The 20,594-nt window shown below is 33.7% G+C and overlaps 2 protein-coding genes across 10 annotated transcripts in view; one reads left to right on the forward strand and one right to left on the reverse strand.

The window, feature by feature from the left end:
* The window catches only part of LOC139484715 (nuclear pore complex protein Nup98-Nup96-like), a 75,275-nt gene that overhangs the window by 124 nt on the left and 54,557 nt on the right, over positions 1 to 20,594 (forward strand). For 2 of the 9 annotated variants that reach the window (XM_071268591.1, XM_071268596.1), the window contains exon 1: positions 8,867 to 9,021. The exons of 4 other annotated variants lie outside the window; for them this stretch is intronic. The gene's annotated coding sequence lies outside the window, so the exon portion shown is untranslated. Of the gene's footprint in view, positions 1 to 8,866; positions 9,022 to 20,594 lie in introns of those variants that run through there. 3 more of the 9 variants (XM_071268594.1, XM_071268598.1, XM_071268601.1) reach the window with 2 other exon arrangements.
* On the reverse strand, positions 14,414 to 17,316 carry LOC139486713 (uncharacterized). The gene is made up of 2 exons (XM_071271636.1): positions 15,682 to 17,316; positions 14,414 to 15,589 (listed from the first exon to the last, which is right to left on the reverse strand). The coding sequence occupies exons 1-2, from the start codon at positions 17,314 to 17,316 to the stop codon at positions 14,414 to 14,416; spliced, it is 2,811 nt and encodes a 936-aa protein (XP_071127737.1).

Genomic DNA, 20,594 nt, shown 5'->3' on the forward strand with positions numbered 1-20,594 from the left:
GATCATTTTTTGTAGATATCGTTATATATAACAACTGTTGAATCAGTTTTCGGGAATTCTACTTTTGAAACGGCAATAGTCCATGCTATTAAGTTGTTTGTAACTTTGGAATGTATGTTAATCATATCAAAATATAACTTTAGATCTTCACTGTAAATAATAACAGAAATATGTATGAACAATATTGTAATGTTTTGTAAGTGAAGACAGTTAAATGATTTGACCTGAACCGGGCGAGGCCGGGTTAACAGGTTAACAAAACATATACATCTGAAACAATTTTCAGTAGGCATATCGGAGACTGAAATAGGTGGACAGATATATATAGTAAAAAAAAACTTTGGAAGCACAAGGTTCGTGGTCATTGGAATAAATAAGTGTTTTTATATCCTCTTAAACAGATTTGGCTGAATTTTCATGCGGGAATTAAGGGCCCAAAAAGGGCCAAAACCAAGCATTTTTTAGTTTCCAGACAATAACTCGTGTTTAAGAATATGGATCTCTCTAAAACTGTTACAAATTACCATGAGACAAATTTCAGGTATATATATATATGATACGGTCAATTTGTAAATTCAGGGATTTTTTTTAATTCCTGAAATTTCAGTGATTTTGTATAATCACTGTCAAACTGATAAGTGATTTTATCAAATCAATGATTTTGACCGTAGTCGGGATTTTACAAAATCACTGAAATATTTAAGATCTTTTATACATGTTATACAAATTCCCTGATTAAATCCAGTGAATTTGCAAATAAAAGTATTTTTTTATTCAAAAATTCTATAAAAAAAAAGTCTTCACTCAACAAGTTTGAGGCTCAATTAGGCTTTGTTTTAATACTTATGTCTTTAGATCAAGAGCAAACTTACTCACAAAAGTTCTAATAATTGAGGGAAAATTAAATGTAACATAACATGTATCGAACCAGGAAAAAATAAGAAGAATTTTTAAAACATTATTCCTAAAAGTCACACAAAGACAAAACAGGCACTTATTATTATCCTGTTCGAAACTACGTTTTTTTTTTTTTTATTACAGTGCTTCTATAGCAATTACTGAACAGTATAAACCTATTATATCAAATATATATAGACAGTGACGCAACGATCATAAGATACACAATTTTCTTCTTGATACTATCTTATGATCATAAACAAGCTTCTGTCCAAGTTTGGTACAAATCAAGGATAGTTTATGAAAGTTATTAAAATTTTAAAACTTTAACCACAGAGTGAATGTAATGTTTCCTCGCAGAAAAACTAAGTCCATTATTAGTAAAATACGGAAAAGTGGAAATTTATTTTTACAAAATTTTCTTCTTGATACTATCTTATGATCATAAACAAGCTTCTGTCCAAGTTTGGTACAAATCAAGGATAGTTTATGAAAGTTATTAAAATTTTAAAAACTTTAACCACCGAGTGAATGTAATGTTTCCTCGCAGAAAAACTAAGTCCATTTATAAATAGAATACGGAAAAAAAAGGAATTTTATTTTTACAAAATTTACTTCTGAATACTATCTTATGATCATAAACAAGCTTCTGTCCAAGTTTGGTAGAAATTCAGTATAGTTTAAGAAAGTTATTAAAATTTCAAAAACTTTAACCACAGAGTGAATATTTGTGGACGCCGCCGACGACGACGACGCTGACGACGACGGAATGTAGGATCGCTTAGTCTTGCTTTTTCGACTAAAGTCGAAGGCTCGACAAAAATCAAATAAAAAGTAAATATTTGTTTAATGTAGGTATGAAGTATTTTTTAATGCGGAAATGTGATGAAAACAAGTAAATACAACCCTATTTTCATCAGATGAAAATATGAAATATTAGTTTGAAGCCACTGATTCCCAGTTTTGGAGTCCGTCAGCTGTGTTAATTGACAATTTCAGATCTTTCGACAAGCAGTCAAACTGTCTGCAACTCCTCCATTTGGGATGAACAATGGTTTTTTTCTTCTAAATGTGGATGTTATTGGAAGAATGGATGTGAACAAAATAGGTGTGTCTATCGAAAAGCTGGAGATTGAACATTCTGCAAAAAGAAAGAATTTACTACACTTAATAGAAATGCACGAACCTCATATAATACAGGCATACGAACACACTTAGATAATAAACCAAATCAAGTGCTGAAATCTTCGATACAAATATTTTGAAGTATTGTATTGTTTAAAGTATGAACATGAAGGTGGTGGAGTTTTAACCCTATATAGCTGGAAACACTCGTCACTGACTGTAAATATACTGGAATCAAACTAAGTTGATATCAAGGCAGTAAACATCTTAATACTAGTACCTGGAAAAAAAAATAGTTCATTGATGGCTTTTACACATTTCTTTGATACCCCTTTGACAATCTACTAAACTTAGCACTCTGACACTGGAGATTTCAACATGCCATATATTTTATGGGAAACACAGGCGAGGTTCAAGGAAAGACAACTTGAAACCCAATAATTATAGTAAAAAGTTCATAGAATCACTTCAGTGAAGAAAGTCTATCACAAACAGCAAAATAACCAATAGTTTAGATATATACTTTATATTTACAACTAATCCACCAAACATTGAAAATATATCAATCAAAGATGAAATAAAAGGGACAATATGATTGAAGTTGACAAATGCCTTGATAAAGAGGTGTTCTTTGAATCTAACTAAAATATATATATCTAATTTCGTTATATTACATTATGTAGTGTAACGAAATCAGAGATCTATATTTTAATTATATTGATGATCTTTTAAAAAACAAATATTGTACCATACAATACTGAATGATGGAATTACTTTCAAGAAATATTACAACATGTTATTTTAAAATAACAAAACATATTTCACCCACGATTCTGACAACCAGGTGGAACGTGCTTTGAATGGACCAAGTTAACAGAGAGATCAAAATAATAATAAGAAAAAGTAAAGAGTTTATACAACCAGGTTAAGCGTGCTTTGAATGGACCAACAGAGAGATCAAAACAATAATAAGAACGTGCTTTAAATGGACCAACAGAGATATCAAAACAATAATAAGAACGTGCTTTAAATGGACCAACAGAGATATCAAAACAATAATAAGAAATGCTTTGAATGGACCAACAGAGAGATCAAAACAATAATAAGAAATGCTTTGAATGGACCAACAGAGAGATCAAAACAATAATAAGAAATGCTTTGAATGGACCAACAGAGAGATCAAAACAATGATAAGAAATGCTTTGAATGGACCAACAGAGAGATCAAAACAATAATAAGAACGTGCTTTGAATGGACCAACAGAGAGATCAAAACAATAATATGGAACATGCTTTGAATGGACCAACAGAGAGATCAAAACAATAATATGGAACATGCTTTGAATGGACCAACAGAGAGATCAAAACAATAATAAGAACGTGCTTTGAATGGACCAACAGAGAGATCAAAACAATAATAAGAAATGCTTTGAATGGACCAACAGAGAGATCAAAACAATGATAAGAAATGCTTTGAATGGACCAACAGAGAGATCAAAACAATAATTAGAACGTGCTTTGAATGGACCAACAGAGAGATCAAAACAAGATAAGAAATGCTTTGAATGGACCAACAGAGAGATATCAAAACAATAATAAGAACGTGCTTTGAATGGACCAACAGAGAGATCAAAACAATAATAAGTACGTGCTTTGAATGGACCAACAGAGAGATCAAAACAATAATAAGAAATGCTTTGAATGGACCAACAGAGAGATCAAAACAATAATAAGAACGTGCTTTGAATGGACCAACAGAGAGATCAAAACAATAATATGGAACATGCTTTGAATGGACCAACAGAGAGATCGAAATAATAATAAGAACCTGCTTTGAATGGACCAACAGAGAGATATCAAAACAATAATAAGAAATGCTTTGAATGGACCAACAGAGAGATCAAAACAATAATAAGAACGTGCTTTGAATGGACCAACAGAGAGATCAAAACAATGATAAGAAATGCTTTGAATGGACCAACAGAGAGATCAAAACAATAATTAGAACGTGCTTTGAATGGACCAACAGAGAGATCAAAACAATAATAAGAAATGCTTCGAATGGACCAACGGAGAGATCAAAAAAATAATAAGAACGTGCTTTGAATGGACCAACAGAGAGATCAAAACAATAATATGGAACATGCTTTGAATGGACTGTAATGTTTATTGGTCGTTATGGTTATAAATCTGGAGAATCTTGTATTATATATGCATATTTTATACAGAAAGAAGCGTTGTGTGGATTTAGACGTTTGGCGGGGAAATTAGTGGCCGGGTCGAAAGTTATAGGGGTGATCATAAGAGACTCTCTATGCTCCATAAGGGTAACATATTGAGAACACCCCTTTCCAGGAAATAGTAGTATCGACCAAGAGTATATAAGAGAGTGAGAAACGGCACTAGAGGCGGTCGGTTGGCTGTCGATGAGCTGTCATCCTTCAACTGAGCGTACGTCGGATATATTAAGTGCTAGAAGAGCCTTGATATTCAGAGGACACCTCGTACTGGGTACAGAGTGGACGTACACGTTGACAGGATTGACATAGCAGACTGTCCCACTCGGAGGACAGGCTGTACCAGCCCGTACTGTCTGGTAGTGACAGTTGTCCCACTCGGAGGACAAGTTGTTCCAGCCCGCACTGTCTGATAGTGACAGATTGTCCCACTCGGAGGACAAGTTGTATCAGACCTCTCTGTTTTGTATTGACAGACTGTCCCATTCGGAGGACAAGCTGTACCAGCTATACTGTCTATAAGTGACACATCGTCCCATCTTGAGGACAGGCTGGTTTATTGTATTATATTTGTATATATATAATTGTCCGTTGTTACTTTATTTCGACAAAGAGTCAGTGTGTATATTTTAGTTCATTGTGCATAACATAGATAGTTGTAGTTCTTAGTATTACCGTATTGTTTGTGGACAACTTGGATCCAAGTATTTACTGGAACGGACGTTTGAGATATAAACGCCTGGTTACACGTTACAGGACCAACAGAGAGATCGAAATAATAATAAGAACCTGCTTTGAATGGACCAACAGAGAGATATCAAAACAATAATAAGAAATGCTTTGAATGGACCAACAGAGAGATCAAAACAATAATAAGAACGTGCTTTGAATGGACCAACAGAGAGATCAAAACAATAATATGGAACGTGCTTTGAATGGACCAACAGAGAGATCAAAACAATAATAAGAAATGCTTTGAATGGACCAACAGAGAGATCGAAACAATAATAAGAACGTGCTTTGAATGGACCAACAGAGATATCAAAACAATAACAAGAACGTGCTTTAAATGGACCAACAGAGATATCAAAAGAATAATATGGAACGTGCTTTGAATGGACCAACAGAGAGATCAAAACAATAATAAGAAATGCTTCGAATGGACCAACGGAGAGATCAAAAAAATAATAAGAACGTGCTTTGAATGGACCAACAGAGAGATCAAAACAATAATATGGAACATGCTTTGAATGGACTGTAATGTTTATTGGTCGTTATGGTTATAAATCTGGAGAATCTTGTATTATATATGCATATTTTATACAGAAAGAAGCGTTGTGTGGATTTAGACGTTTGGCGGGGAAATTAGTGGCCGGGTCGAAAGTTATAGGGGTGATCATAAGAGACTCTCTATGCTCCATAAGGGTAACATATTGAGAACACCCCTTTCCAGGAAATAGTAGTATCGACCAAGAGTATATAAGAGAGTGAGAAACGGCACTAGAGGCGGTCGGTTGGCTGTCGATGAGCTGTCATCCTTCAACTGAGCGTACGTCGGATATATTAAGTGCTAGAAGAGCCTTGATATTCAGAGGACACCTCGTACTGGGTACAGAGTGGACGTACACGTTGACAGGATTGACATAGCAGACTGTCCCACTCGGAGGACAGGCTGTACCAGCCCGTACTGTCTGGTAGTGACAGTTGTCCCACTCGGAGGACAAGTTGTTCCAGCCCGCACTGTCTGATAGTGACAGATTGTCCCACTCGGAGGACAAGTTGTATCAGACCTCTCTGTTTTGTATTGACAGACTGTCCCATTCGGAGGACAAGCTGTACCAGCTATACTGTCTATAAGTGACACATCGTCCCATCTTGAGGACAGGCTGGTTTATTGTATTATATTTGTATATATATAATTGTCCGTTGTTACTTTATTTCGACAAAGAGTCAGTGTGTATATTTTAGTTCATTGTGCATAACATAGATAGTTGTAGTTCTTAGTATTACCGTATTGTTTGTGGACAACTTGGATCCAAGTATTTACTGGAACGGACGTTTGAGATATAAACGCCTGGTTACACGTTACAGGACCAACAGAGAGATCGAAATAATAATAAGAACCTGCTTTGAATGGACCAACAGAGAGATATCAAAACAATAATAAGAAATGCTTTGAATGGACCAACAGAGAGATCAAAACAATAATAAGAACGTGCTTTGAATGGACCAACAGAGAGATCAAAACAATAATATGGAACGTGCTTTGAATGGACCAACAGAGAGATCAAAACAATAATAAGAAATGCTTTGAATGGACCAACAGAGAGATCGAAACAATAATAAGAACGTGCTTTGAATGGACCAACAGAGATATCAAAACAATAACAAGAACGTGCTTTAAATGGACCAACAGAGATATCAAAAGAATAATATGGAACGTGCTTTGAATGGACCAACAGAGAGATCAAAACAATGATAAGAAATGCTTTGAATGGACCAACAGAGAGATATCAAAACAATAATAAGAACGTGCTTTGAATGGACCAACAGAGAGATCAAAACAATAATAAGAACGTGCTTTGAATGGACCAACAGAGAGATCAAAACAATAATAAGAACGTGCTTTGAATGGACCAACAGAGAGATCAAAACAATAATATGGAACATGTTTTGAATGGACCAACAGAGAGATCGAAATAATAATAAGAACCTGCTTTGAATGGACCAACAGAGAGATATCAAAACAATAATAAGAAATGCTTTGAATGGACCAACAGAGAGATCAAAACAATAATAAGAACGTGCTTTGAATGGACCAACAGAGAGATCAAAACAATAATAAGAAATGCTTTGAATGGACCAACAGAGAGATCAAAACAATAATAAGAACGTGCTTTGAATGGACCAACAGAGAGATCAAAACAATAATTAGAACATGCTTTGAATGGACCAACAGAGAGATCAAAACAATAATAAGAAATGCTTTGAATGGACCAACAGAGAGATCAAAACAATAATATGGAACGTGCTTTGAATGGACCAACAGAGAGATCAAAACAATAATAAGGACGTGATTTGAATGGACCAACAGAGAGATATCAAAACAATAATAAGGACGTGCTTTGAATGGACCAACAGAGAGATATCAAAACAATAATATGGAACGTGCTTTGAATGGACCAACAGAGAGATCAAAACAATAATAAGAAATGCTTTGAATGGACCAACAGAGATATCAAAACAATAATAAGAACGTGCTTTGAATGGACCAACAGAGAGATCAAAACAATAATAAGAACTTGCTTTGAATGGACCAACAGAGATATCAAAACAATAATAAGAAATGCTTTGAATGGACCAACAGAGAGATCAAATTAATAATAAGAAATGCTTTGAATGGACCAACAGAGAGATCAAAACAATAATAAGAAATGCTTTGAATGGACCAACAGAGATATCAAAACAATAATAAAAACGTGCTTTGAATGGACCAACAGAGAGATCAAAACAATAATAAGAAAAAAGAGTTTATACAACAAGGCTAAAAAACACATTATAAAATCCTTGTGTCAGAAGCGTTTTTCTGGATTTACCTTCATCAGGAGTGCTCTAAGCCGAATATTTGATAGCCAAGAATGTATTAGAACCAAAGCAGTTGAAAAGCTATATGAATAGAAAAATAGACACATCTTTTAAGCTAAATGTACAGATGGATTGTATAACATTACGAACAGAGCCCATATAGACAATACCAGTATATCACTGTATTCACAATAATATTTAAAAAAAAACCCACACACATCACAAGGGAGATGTCAAATTATTAGTTAATAACATTGCTCAATTCCAATGATGTAGAACACCTTTAAAACACATAAGGCAACAGACACAGAGAAATATATAAAATACTAAAAAATTGTTAAAACACGACAAGTAGAGCCTGTAACATGGGATCGACTGGGATGAAGAACGGGAAAGTCATGATTGGAAAATGAATGTACATTGGATCTAGGAATAGTATCAGTATAGTGAGTCCTAGCCTTGGTGATAGAAATTAAGCCTTGTAGTAGGTTACCTACGGACTTATCAAACAGCTAAAAAAAATCTGTAAGCTGATTTTCCAGAGTTCAGTACTAGTTTTAAACACTTTAGCTATCATTGGAAATACGCTCACGTGATTGTAGTTCTTTTTATCCTAGTCGTATAGGTATTTTAAGCAAAAGTGTGACTCTCGCCTTGACGGAGTCAAAAACTTACGCGAGACTTGGTATAATGCCTTTCGGCGGGAACAGCGGCGACAACAATTTGTCACAGTAAAGTTTGTGATTAGTTCAAGTTAATACAATCCACGTATGAAAAGTCAATGATATGTATTAGCTGTAATTAGCATTGGAACATCTCGTTCCCATTAAGCTTATTCCTAATAGATATAGGAAGATGTGGTGTGAGTGCCAAGGAGACAACTCTCCATCCAAATAACAATTTAAAAAAGTAAACCATTATAGGTCAATGTACGGTGTCGACAATTTATTTTAAATGGTGCCGACACTGTGTGGGGCGAGTATGTGATGGGGCGAATTTGACATTTACCTTTCAAACGTCTATGTGAAATAGATCATAACGGAGAAAGAAGAAACAGAGCGCCATTTTTGTGATTGTCTCTATTTTAACCTTATTTACAATATTTATAGAAACTTTCCAGACAGTCTTACCCTAGATTATGATTATTTAACATTGCAAATGTACGACTGTTATAAAATGTAAGTCTAAAGTAAACACAAACAAATACTGATCAATAGACAATACTGTCGATCCTACCTTCTTCTTTATTCTTTCCTCCACTATCTGGAGTACCACTACTTTTGTAGTGTAGCACGGGTAAGCAACTGATTGAAACTGTAAGCAACTGTGTGCATGTTCAGGAATATTTTACAGTGAATATGATCGGTGCACAAACCAGTATTGTTTCGCCTAAAATTAATTGTCCAAGATACTGGTGTAATGGATAATATGAGGCAGGCATTACCTGTAAATGGGGACAAAGTCTGTATGAATTATTTATTTGTAACTTTTAAAAATATTTGTTTATAAAAAAAAGAAACGGAAATACCGTAACGTTTCCGATTTTGGTTCTGTTGTTAGGGATTTAGTTGTGACGTTATTTAAATTATGACGTCACAGTGTTCCAGCTAGGTTTTCAAAAGGGCAGGGTGCCAAATCTGAAAAAGGGCATTTAACGCGCGATATGATAATATGAAAAGGGCATATTTTAATAAAAGATGTTAATCAAACATTTGTGTTTATTCGTTGAATCACAGGTTATACAAGAACAACATCTTTAGCCCATATAGAACTCTATCTTTCTACTTTTAAGGCTGAAAAACTTGTCAAGCAGCTTGTCACACAAGTTTTTTTATCATTGCTTGGCACAGTTGAACTTTATATGCAGTATGTTTTGAAAGGAGATCTGTTTCATACTATTTCTATGGTCTACCACATTTTACCAGTTTCACCTTTCTACCCCTGCTGTGCTTGATGGCAATACAGCACAAAACAGCTGTGCTCAGTAAATTCACAATTTTAGGATATAAAGCAACAGTGAAAAATAGTATCAAAAATAAAGAATACAGAAAAAGATGACCAAGGCACCCTACCAACACTGCTACTAAGACCCTCTTTAACTTTTCCCATAACTCAAAATAAATACCTAAACATATATATTCTTAAGCAAGAAGTATGGAGACCAGGGATGGGGTCGATTACTTAAGAATGTAATCGATTAAATTACAATTACTTTGCCAATAAAATGTAATCGATTACATTACAAGTACACCCTATTTCACAAGTAATCGATTACATTAGATTACTTTTCTTGAAAGTAATCATGATTACTTTAGATTACTTATGATTACATTGTATATTGCAATATCAAAGTCTTTTTTACAACTTTTTATCCTCACAAAAAGATAATTTTGGTGATCTTTTTAAAAGCTTGAATTTTTTTTATCTTATTTAAAAGAATTTAGAGACAAGTACAGTGTAACATGTGTAACTTCATAAAATAGCTATAGACAAGTGTCCTTTCTCTATGTTTAAAATTAACTTATTTTTTTCTACAAATTTTAACCAACTTCCTAATTAACAAAATCCTGAACAAATAAGGAAAAATTAATTAAGTATAGTTTTATTGTCTGTTGGGACATAATTGACACATCCATTAATGTTTTTACAGGTGTTAATCACAACTTCCATTTTTTTTAACAAACAATAGGTGAGCTTGGGTATTAAAATTGTATTGTCTTAATAACTATAACGATAAAGTTAAAAGTGGCTGATTGTCATTATTTGTTTGAAAAGTTTTTAATCTTGATCTAATCAAGGATTTGTATAGTAAAAATCTTACTATACAAATCCTTGATCTAATTAATAATTAATAGAATTATTGTCAGGTGAAAACACAAAACAGCTTTGTAACTTAGGAAAGTATATACATTTCTCTTTAAATTAAGAAACAGTTTATTGTAATAAAAGATATTTTGTGATATAATGATACTTCTGACGTCACCTATTATTTACTATGCATATTGTTTGTAATATTATGCCATATGTATACACTGTACATGTACTTGTTTATACTGATGAGCCGTAAGGCTCAAAGTTAATAAAGAATAAAAATTAGAATGCACATATTATACACGAATTTATAGACCAAAATTTATTCAATTAATAAATAAATGAAATCTGGTTTTAACTTCCATTTTGAATTAAGTGGGCTCATATATTTATGTCGACCATCCAGTGGCGGATCCAGAAATTTTCATAAGTGGGGGCCCACTGACTGACCTAAAAGGGGGGCCCGCTCCAGTCACGCTTCAGTGATTCCCTAAATAAGCAACCAAATTTTTTCCCAAAAAGGGGGGCCCGGGCCCCCTGGCCCCCCCTAAATCCGCCTCTGCCATCAAGGTCAAATTGGAACTAAATGTTTTCTGCATTTGAATTTATTTATGTTAAAATATTTGGTAAACTTATATGAAATTAGAGTTAATATCAGAAGTTTTCAATCAAGGAAAAAAATGCTTTCAAGGCATATTCTTGTTTCCCAGGTAAAATTTAGTAATTAGCGTATCATATCAATATGCAAATTAATATGCAATCGATCTTCAAAAAAGGCAGGGCGCCCTGGAAACTGTAAAAAGGGCACAGGGCGCCACTCGGAAAAAGGCGGGCGCCGCGCCCTCTGAAAACGGCCTAGCTGGAACACTGCGTCATATGCAATGTAAACAAAGAAACGCTATCATCAGGTAACGTTTTTTCATATTAAGGAATTATTAAAAATAAAATTGGTATTGCACGTTCCTTCCTATTTTATACTAGACTAATAACTATATATTTTACTCAAAGTTTCATACAAACGAGACCGGAAAAAGGAAGTACATTGTACATTTCTGCGCAGGTCCGGGATTTCAAAATACGACCAAAAAAAAATGAACGATTTTGAGTTCATAAGTACAATGAAAAATTCGGGAAATTTTCCCGTATTTTTTTTTTATTGAATTTTCTACTGTTATTGGGGACTCCGTCCCCATATAAACAGCCTGGCGTACCCACCACCAATTTACAACGCAACGGCAGTTGGTCTTATCCAAAATGAGCTAAGACTGCGATCCCAGCTGGGTGCTCAATTAAAACATAAAACTTGAATGTTATTAAAATAACTTAATGCCAAATCACTTTTGTACAAGTGCAGGAAACTGTTCCATCACCATACTATATACATTTGTACTCCATTTAAGGCACACATGTTATTATGTCAATTATACACTAATCAATGTATATTACTTTAAAAGTTCATGCACTGTGGCATATACTAAAATCTAAAATCACTTCATGTACCACCAAATTATCCATGTTACTGTGACAGTTTGTAACTCAGCATATATAACTCAACTTTCTATTGTTCATTCTAAATTAAACCAATATGTGCATCTTTATTGGTACTTCGCTTAAGTCTCAAACTACACAACAAGTCTACCAACATTCAAAAAATTTAAAGAATAATACTTGTTGAGGACCATATTTACCTTCAGTTACCATCACGGTTCATCTTAATCACACAACTGATGTGTTGCGCAGCGTATAAAAAACAACTGAATTAACTTGAAATCTTCAGTCAAATGTGTTTACTTCATTTCTAAAAAACACTTTTCTGTTTTGATAGGGATATCATATACTAAATTTTCTGTAAATTAAACTCCTTCTGGGTAGTAACATATGTGAGGACAAGTTTTTGTTTCTGTTTCGCAAGGGGTTAGGCTTTGCCACTCTTCAATATTCATCAAGGATGTAATCAAAAAATTGATATGAGGCCACAATTAAAAATATTTCAGTTTGCCCAAACCTGACCCAAGATGACTGGGTGTGGGTAGGTAGGTAGGCAAATTCTTTTTTTTTTTTCAGAATTTGCATGAAAATATAAAAGATCTTAAAACAGTACATCTTTTTTTCCCGTCAAACCTTTGTAGAGTCAACCAAAAGCCATGAATTTAAAACCTCTATAAAAAAATTAGTTTACTTTATGATTTATATCCTGAGATGTTTATAACCCTAACAATTGCTAAACCAAAATATTAAAAATTGCATCTGTTTAGATCTAGTTATCTAACTTATCATGCTTTCATGGTTATCATTTGCACATGATAACTTGGTAATATTCTCCATAAAATCCAGAATATTTGTTTTCACAGGGCCGCAATTAAAAATATTTCAGTTTTCCCAAACCCGACCCATGATGACTGGGTGTGGGTAGGTAGGTAGGCAAATTCTTTTTTTTTTTCTTCAGAATTTGCATGAAAATATTAAAAGATCTTGAAACAGTACATCTGTTTTTTTCGTGAAACCTTTGTAGAGTCAACCAAAAGCCATGAATTTAAAACCTCTATAAATAAATTAGTCTACTTTATGATTTTTATCCTGAGATGTTTATAACCCTGACAATTGCTACATGTGTGAAAGGGCTGGTGGATTTATGAAGTGATTTTCAACAGTTACATCAACAAGATGTTTGTGTAAAAAAAATATCAGCTGACTATGTAATGATTTAATTTGTTTGCAGTTTTTAAATCCTATATCTTTTAAAATAGATTAAATGTCCTAAAATATTTTATATGAATTATTATCTACCATCCATAGTTTCTGTCTTTTTATGTTTTGAAAACAAATTTATATTTTTACATTATCACACAGGTAAACTAATTTGGCTATAAATAGATCAAAACATGTTCTGTAGAAAGGTATTTGTTATAATTTTATTTCTTTAAATAATCAAGTTTAAATTTTTTTAAATATTAAATCATTATTGATAAAATATAATTGCATAAAGTTAACGTTTTCTGAAGACTATTTATTTGTAGGTCATGGTTCTAGAGGCTTCCTCACAAATTTGTATAAAAATCCAACCATAACATGTGTTTTTGCACATGTGAAAAAAATATTTCTGTAAAAAGCCAGATGTTTCTTGTCAAAGGGGATTTACATTGCACTAAATTATTTAGAAAGAGTTACATTCAGTTAAGATTCTATTTCTGATTCTATGAGCAATTATAGTTTAATCAAATTCTCCCAAACAGCAAGTACTGATCTTGTCAACTGAGACTTGTAAATTTGAACTATTTGAATAAAAGGGCATCTAATTCACATGATAAAGGAAGATTATAATTAACAAATTAAACAAAACTTACCTAAGTTGTAGTTTGATGTTAATTTGGTAAGGTCCAATCTACCAGAATCACATGAGTGAACAGATGATCACATGATGCAAATCAGACTTCAGAGTGGAGAAAGTCAGGAACTGAAACTTCCATAATGAGGGTGGGCACAAATCACAACTCGGGCGGGCATGTGATTCTTGTAGATTGGACCTTACCAAATTAACATCAAACTACAACTTAGGTAAGTTTTGTTTAATTTGTTAATTTAGTAAGTCCAATCTACCTATAGAATCACATGAGTCTTTAGAGTTCAGTTCTGCACTTTCAGTAAAAATCTATGTAAAGTAGCAACAGTTATACTAAAAACACTACATATTCCACTACTTGGAAACTCTACTAATTCTAAATTTCGGAATTATATACATCCTTATATACACAAACTATCTTATTTTCTCTTGGCCAATAAGATTTCATAACTGAAGGAGCTGTCATTAGTAATTGGTCTTTGATAAAATTTTCGAAACACACTATCTTTCCTCCATCCAGCTGTGCGAAGAATTGTAGCTATAGGAATTCGACCACTAACATAGGAAGTAGCAGCTCCTCTAGTACTATGAGGTGTAAAGATTGTCATATCTATTCCAGCCATAATTAAAACTTGTTTAATCCACTTAGCAATGGTACCCTTTTTTACAGGTTTATACGGTTTTTGGAAACTCAAAAACAATTGAGTGTTATTTAATCTTAATTTATTTGTGCGTTCTAAATATTCATGTAATGTATGAACCACGCAAATCCTATAATCTGGCTTAAATGCTTCTATAAATATCTCTGGTAACTGATATCCAGGTCTAGTTTGCTTAAGCAAGTCTCCATATCTAATTTTAACTGAGTATGTATCAAGTTCCAAATTCCTAATATCTATTAAGAAAATACTCTGCATTCTCTGACCTGTTGTCAAAGCTAATAACATAGCCAATTTAAATGTTATGTTTTTTAATGTAATATCTTTGTTCCAAGTCTTTAAAAGACTTAGCACCATTTCCACATTCCAGGTACAATTATACCTAGGTAAAACAGGTTTCTTATTAAATATTCCCTTCATAAATTGTTTAACATGAAAATGTTTTCCAATTTGCACATTAGTAATAAGATAAACAAAACTAGATACTGCTGATTTAGCAGTATTAACAGCACTATATCCTAAGCCGTTTAGATGCAATTCTAACAAAAATTTTAATACACTATTTACAGATGGATCAAATCGATCCGTTTTTTCTTTGTCACAAAAAAGCAGCCACTTTTTGATATATGTCCCATACTGTTTTTTGGTAGAATCTCTCCAGGAATTGATGATGATGTCGGCAGCCTCTGCTGATACTCCTCCCTCACACATTTTATTCCTGAGATCTTGAAAGCCGCCAATCTCATGTTTTTCAAAGGATGAGTTTGATTTGTTTTGGGATTCATCAGAATCGTTTCCACTTTTGGCAAAATATATGGTTGATCGCAAATCATTTGTAGTAGCTGCGGAAACCAAGGCTGTGTTGAAAATAAAGGTGCTATGACTAATGCGGTTGCTTTTTCCTGACAAATTTTCTGTAACACTGCACTGATCACACTGAAAGGAGGGAATATATATGCATAAAATGTATTCCAAGTTAAAGAGAATGCATTAACAGCCAAAGCCTTCACATCCGGGCCAAAGGATACATATTGTTCTAATCTATTGTTATGTTTTGATGCAAATAAATCAATGTCACATGGACCAAGTTTATTCATTATACACTCAAAAATACTATCAATAATCATCCATTCCATATCTGAATTAGACTTGTGTCTGCTTAACGCATCTGCTTTTATATTTAACTTCCCTGGGATATGAAAAACACTAAGCCAAATTTGTCTATGTATACACCACAACCATATCTCTTTAGCTAAATTATTTAACTCTTCTTTTCTTCCTCCCATTTTATTCAAATACTTAATAGCAGTTGTATTATCAAGAAATAATTGTACATGTTCATTACAAGTTCTGCAACAAAAGGCTTTTAATGCAAGAAAAGCTGCTTTCAGTTCCAAAAAATTTATATGTTTATTACGTTCACTCAAACTCCAAACACCTGATAATGTAAGATTATTTGTTACATCAAGAGCTCCATATCCTAACATACTACTGTCAGATTCAATTTTTCTATCTGGTGGCTTAAAAACAATTGGTTTATAACTATTATGAATGTTTTCAATCCACCAGTTTATACATTGTTTACTCTCATTTGATAATATAATTTTAGCATCAAAATTTCCTTTATTCAATTTTAATTCAACATCCTTTTGTATTTCTAAAGTTTTGTAAAAAACTGGTGCATATAAGACACCATGTTCACTAGCAACCAATTTTCCAATTAACTGCGCAAATTCACGTATGGTAACAAAACACTTCCTTAACAAAGTTCTGCATAATTCCACAATATTTGCAACTTTCTTTGGTGCTAATTTCACTACCATGCTCACAGAATCTATACTGAATCCTAAAAATTCAATGTTTTGAGCAGGCACAACAACTGATTTTTCTTTATGTATAGTAAATCCAAGGCTATCAAACAATTTCATTGTTTCTTGAACATTATTTAGACATTCCTCATAAGTATCCCCTACCAATAAAATGTCATCAATATACGCACAATTAACATATCCTTCTTTCCTTAAAGAAGATAACACAGGTTTTAACAACTTTGTGAAAATGCGAGGAGCTGGTGATAAACCATTAGGCATAGCTGTAAACTGATACAATTGACCTTTCCAAGTAAATCTCAAAAATTTGCTATCTTCCTTTTTTATTCCTAAGCTGTAATATGCATCTTTTATATCCAACTTTGCAAAGAAATTTTTATTTTTTACTAATTCTAATGCTGACTTGAAAGTTTCCATCTTGAAATGTTTATATTCCAAATGCTCATTCAGATTACTTAAATTTAATATTAATCTAAATGATCCATCAGCTTTAGGCCTAATAAAAATACTAGATAATACTTCCCCATACTGATGAATTACAGGTTCAATAACCTTTTTGTGTAAAAATTTTGTTAACAGATTGTCGATAACTATTTGTTCACTTTCATTAAATTTAATTTCTTTCCGTGAACATGTACCACATGGTTCACATTCAAATTCCAAGTGATAACCTTGACATACAATATTCAAGAGGTTTCTATCACTTGTAATTGTTTTCCATGTCTCACTATACTGAGATATTTTCCCCGCAACAAAGTTGTCAGTAGTATTATGCAGACAATTAAGAATTAATAATGTACATGTACTTACATTACTATTACTTACTGTGTCCATTTCTAATGACCCAGATTCCCCTTTCCTTTCTTGTTGTAGGGTTTCTTCTGCTCTCGTCGAATCTGGGCCTTTTTGGCTAAAAAATTGTTTTTAAAACCACTTTTCCCTTTGAAACTTCCATTGGCATTGTCAGACTTAAAATTATCATTCCGAGAATAAGTGTCCTTAACTTCAGGAACATGTGCCTTATCCCTGTTCCATGTACTTTTAACTTTCATTTTATTGCCCAGTTTAGTACTATCGTCTATTTCTTTCATCCGTTGTTCCAGATTTTCTCTGTCCCCAAATAAATAGTTCGGCGAAATTTTCTCATCTTCGTGGCTCAGGGCTAAATATTTTTTGTCTAAAGCTGGCGTTAGCAACTTCCTTCTTTGACTAGACAGATCTCTATGAGCATACAACAACAAATTAAGGGAGTCCAGGGATAGTTCAAACGTTTCTTCCGATTCTTCCGATGAGCTTTTCAAAGACTTTTCCATTAGCTGAACAACCGGTATCATCCCTTTAACAAGATACCCCTGGGTTCTTTGCAAGGATCTGTCATTATCTTTCAGACGTTTAGATGTTTCCTTAGAACTCCACAGCACTTTGTTCACTTTAGGAACCTCTAGAAATTCACAATTCTCTGGCCGAACAAATTTATCCACTAATTCCTGAACTTCTTTATTTTTATGATCTACGGCAGACTCCGCCCCTTGATTAACAATTTTTGCTATCTCATCGTGTACCGGCGATCCTAATCTTGGTTTCTTGGACAAAATGTTCTCAACTTTTTTCATTTTTTCCATTTTGGACATACTCGTCGTAACTTTTATTCTTTTTTGAGGTGGTTCCTCCGCCACATGATCCTCCTCATCTTCCTGGGAAGACTCATAATCCCGTTCCGATTCCTCCTCCGAGACACTGTCATAAAAAGTATTCGGAGATTTGCCCCGTCTATTGTTTCTCAACTGCGTCGGCGCACAAGGCCCAATTGAATCAGCTGTTTTGTGAAGAACCGCATTTTTAATTTCAATTACGGACTTGGTAAGCTCATTAATTGCTTTCTGCTGTTCAAAATAAAGTTTTTGATTGTTAATCAATTGCTCATTGTATTGAGCTAACAAATCCGGTCTCTGTTGATTAACTTCGACACATGCGGTAAAGGGTACATAATTAGGCTCCGCCCCCTTTTTGTTTTTATCAACAGTTACTGTCGCTCGCTTCGGAACAGAATGTAAACGGGTAGGCTGTGAAGATGATGGAGCGCCAGTATGAATCAACTGAAGAGAACCATCATCCTTCACCACTATTGCCTGGTCTTGGAAAACATTGCAGTTTTCCACCACTGGATCCAAAATAATAAATTCCTCTGCCATTGTTCGGAATTTCCTAAACACACGTGCCCTCTCTATCAGCGCAAACACATTAACAAAGAAAATTGTTTACAAACATAATTTCATGTCAAATGAAAATTATGAATAACATCACTATAGTAAAACTTTCAAACTACGAACAATTCCTGACTATCCAAACACTAACATATACGAAATTTTAATTTTTTGTCTCCTAAATAAATAGTCTAACTTTGCATTACAAAGGATCAACCTCGTTCTGATTTGCATCATGTGATCATCTGTTCACTCATGTGATTCTATAGGTAGATTGGACTTACTAAATTAAAGACAACAATTTTTCAAGAAGTAATTCCTTTTTATTCAGTAAAAACAAAATCTTTTTGCAAGATTGTAAATTCGCAACTTCCGGATCCATTTCCTGTCGAAGTAACATTGAAAATATTCGATTGCACATGGTTTTGAACAAATCTACCTGAATATTCTTATCAGATATTCGATTACACGATGAAATTAACATTGAGCATATAGGTAAGGGTTTGGTAGTACAGACAACTACAGCGTAAAAAAAACTGTGCCACTTCACATGTTTCACTTCTTTACGTTCGTTAAATCAGAAGATAAAAACAGAGAATATCGAATATTGATTAACTGCGTCTCTTATGCGCTTTCTTTTAATCTTATTCACAGTAACTTTCAAATGCAAAGACGACAAACATTAAGTTTTATACTATGACGGAGCGGACACGAAAAGAATCCGCAAAAAAAAAATCTTCTAAAAAACGTCAAAAAAAGAATTTGAGTCGGCAGGTTTATTTTGGGTCGGTCGCGTTTGGGCAAACATACAATCTTTTTATTTTGGCCTGACTGTTGTTGATCTGGAAATCTCCGAATTCATTAACTGAACCATTAACGAATTTGGTAACTTAAGCTTTATTTGGAATTGGCATCTAATGAAATAAATGTAAAAATGATAAGGATTTTGGAACATTTGACATTGTTTTTTATCAAACCGCAGTATGTGCCAAAAACTATTAGAAGCACTAGCCCGAATTTAAATGTACTGGACCGAATGAAATTTGTGTCACTGGTGAGGATCACGAAGTGATCCGAACTAGCTAGGGGGGTTTGGGGGCATGCCCTCCCCCCCCAGAAAATTTTGGAATATTAGATGTAAAATCCTGCATTCTGAGGTTACATTTTTGGAAAATGACGCAGTCATTGTTCCATTACTGCCGACCTGAACTTCAATTACATTTCTCTGCCTACCGCGTTTGCTTCGTATTTACTATTTTCCATACAAACTGGAATCTGCTTGTGTTATCATTATGCATGATCATTGTGTAGTTAGCAGCCAGGAACCAGTTTACACTCGGTTTCATATTTACTATACAAACTAACTGGTTTCTGCTTGTATTCCACTACACTCGAACAAAGTGTTGTAGTTTGACGGGAACCAGTTTAGAATTTGTAAACTACAAAACGTAATCGGTTATTGGTCATTCCGTTTTGGTGTTTCATACCGACTTATATGGTTTGAATAAGCTTAAGACCCTTCAAACATTAATGTGATAGGTATATTAAAGACTGTTTTACAAAAGGATGGAACTGTTTTACTTTCAAAGTCGTACTATAGTGATATATCTGTCATGTACGGATTTCCACTCTCACCGGTTAATTTCTTCTTTTACACGTGCTTTTGAAACTTCCTGTTTAAACATCGCAAGTTTCAAAATTGTTATTTGAGTGAATTAAACTTATTTTTACAATCATGAAGCGTTCCAGAATCATTTTCAAACAGTTTCTTCTTCTCTTTGATGATGGAAAATAGGTTTTCTCAAGAAAATACCGCAAACGATCGCAGAGGAATTGAAACGTACAAGTCAAGTCAGCACCTGGTTAAATTGGCATCTAGTCAAATCGGCACCTATTTGACGTCAATTC

The sequence above is a fragment of the Mytilus edulis genome, chromosome 8 (assembly GCF_963676685.1).
Source record: "Mytilus edulis chromosome 8, xbMytEdul2.2, whole genome shotgun sequence".
Lineage (NCBI taxonomy): Eukaryota > Metazoa > Mollusca > Bivalvia > Mytilida > Mytilidae > Mytilus > Mytilus edulis.

Coding starts and splice junctions, on each gene's coding strand:
- LOC139486713 (XM_071271636.1), bottom strand. CDS start 17,316: ATGGACACAGTAAGTAATAGTAATGTAAGTACATGTACATTATTAATT. Junction 15,590..15,681: donor ACAATAGATTAGAACAATAT/GTATCCTTTGGC, acceptor CCCTCCTTTCAG/TGTGATCAGTGCAGTGTTAC.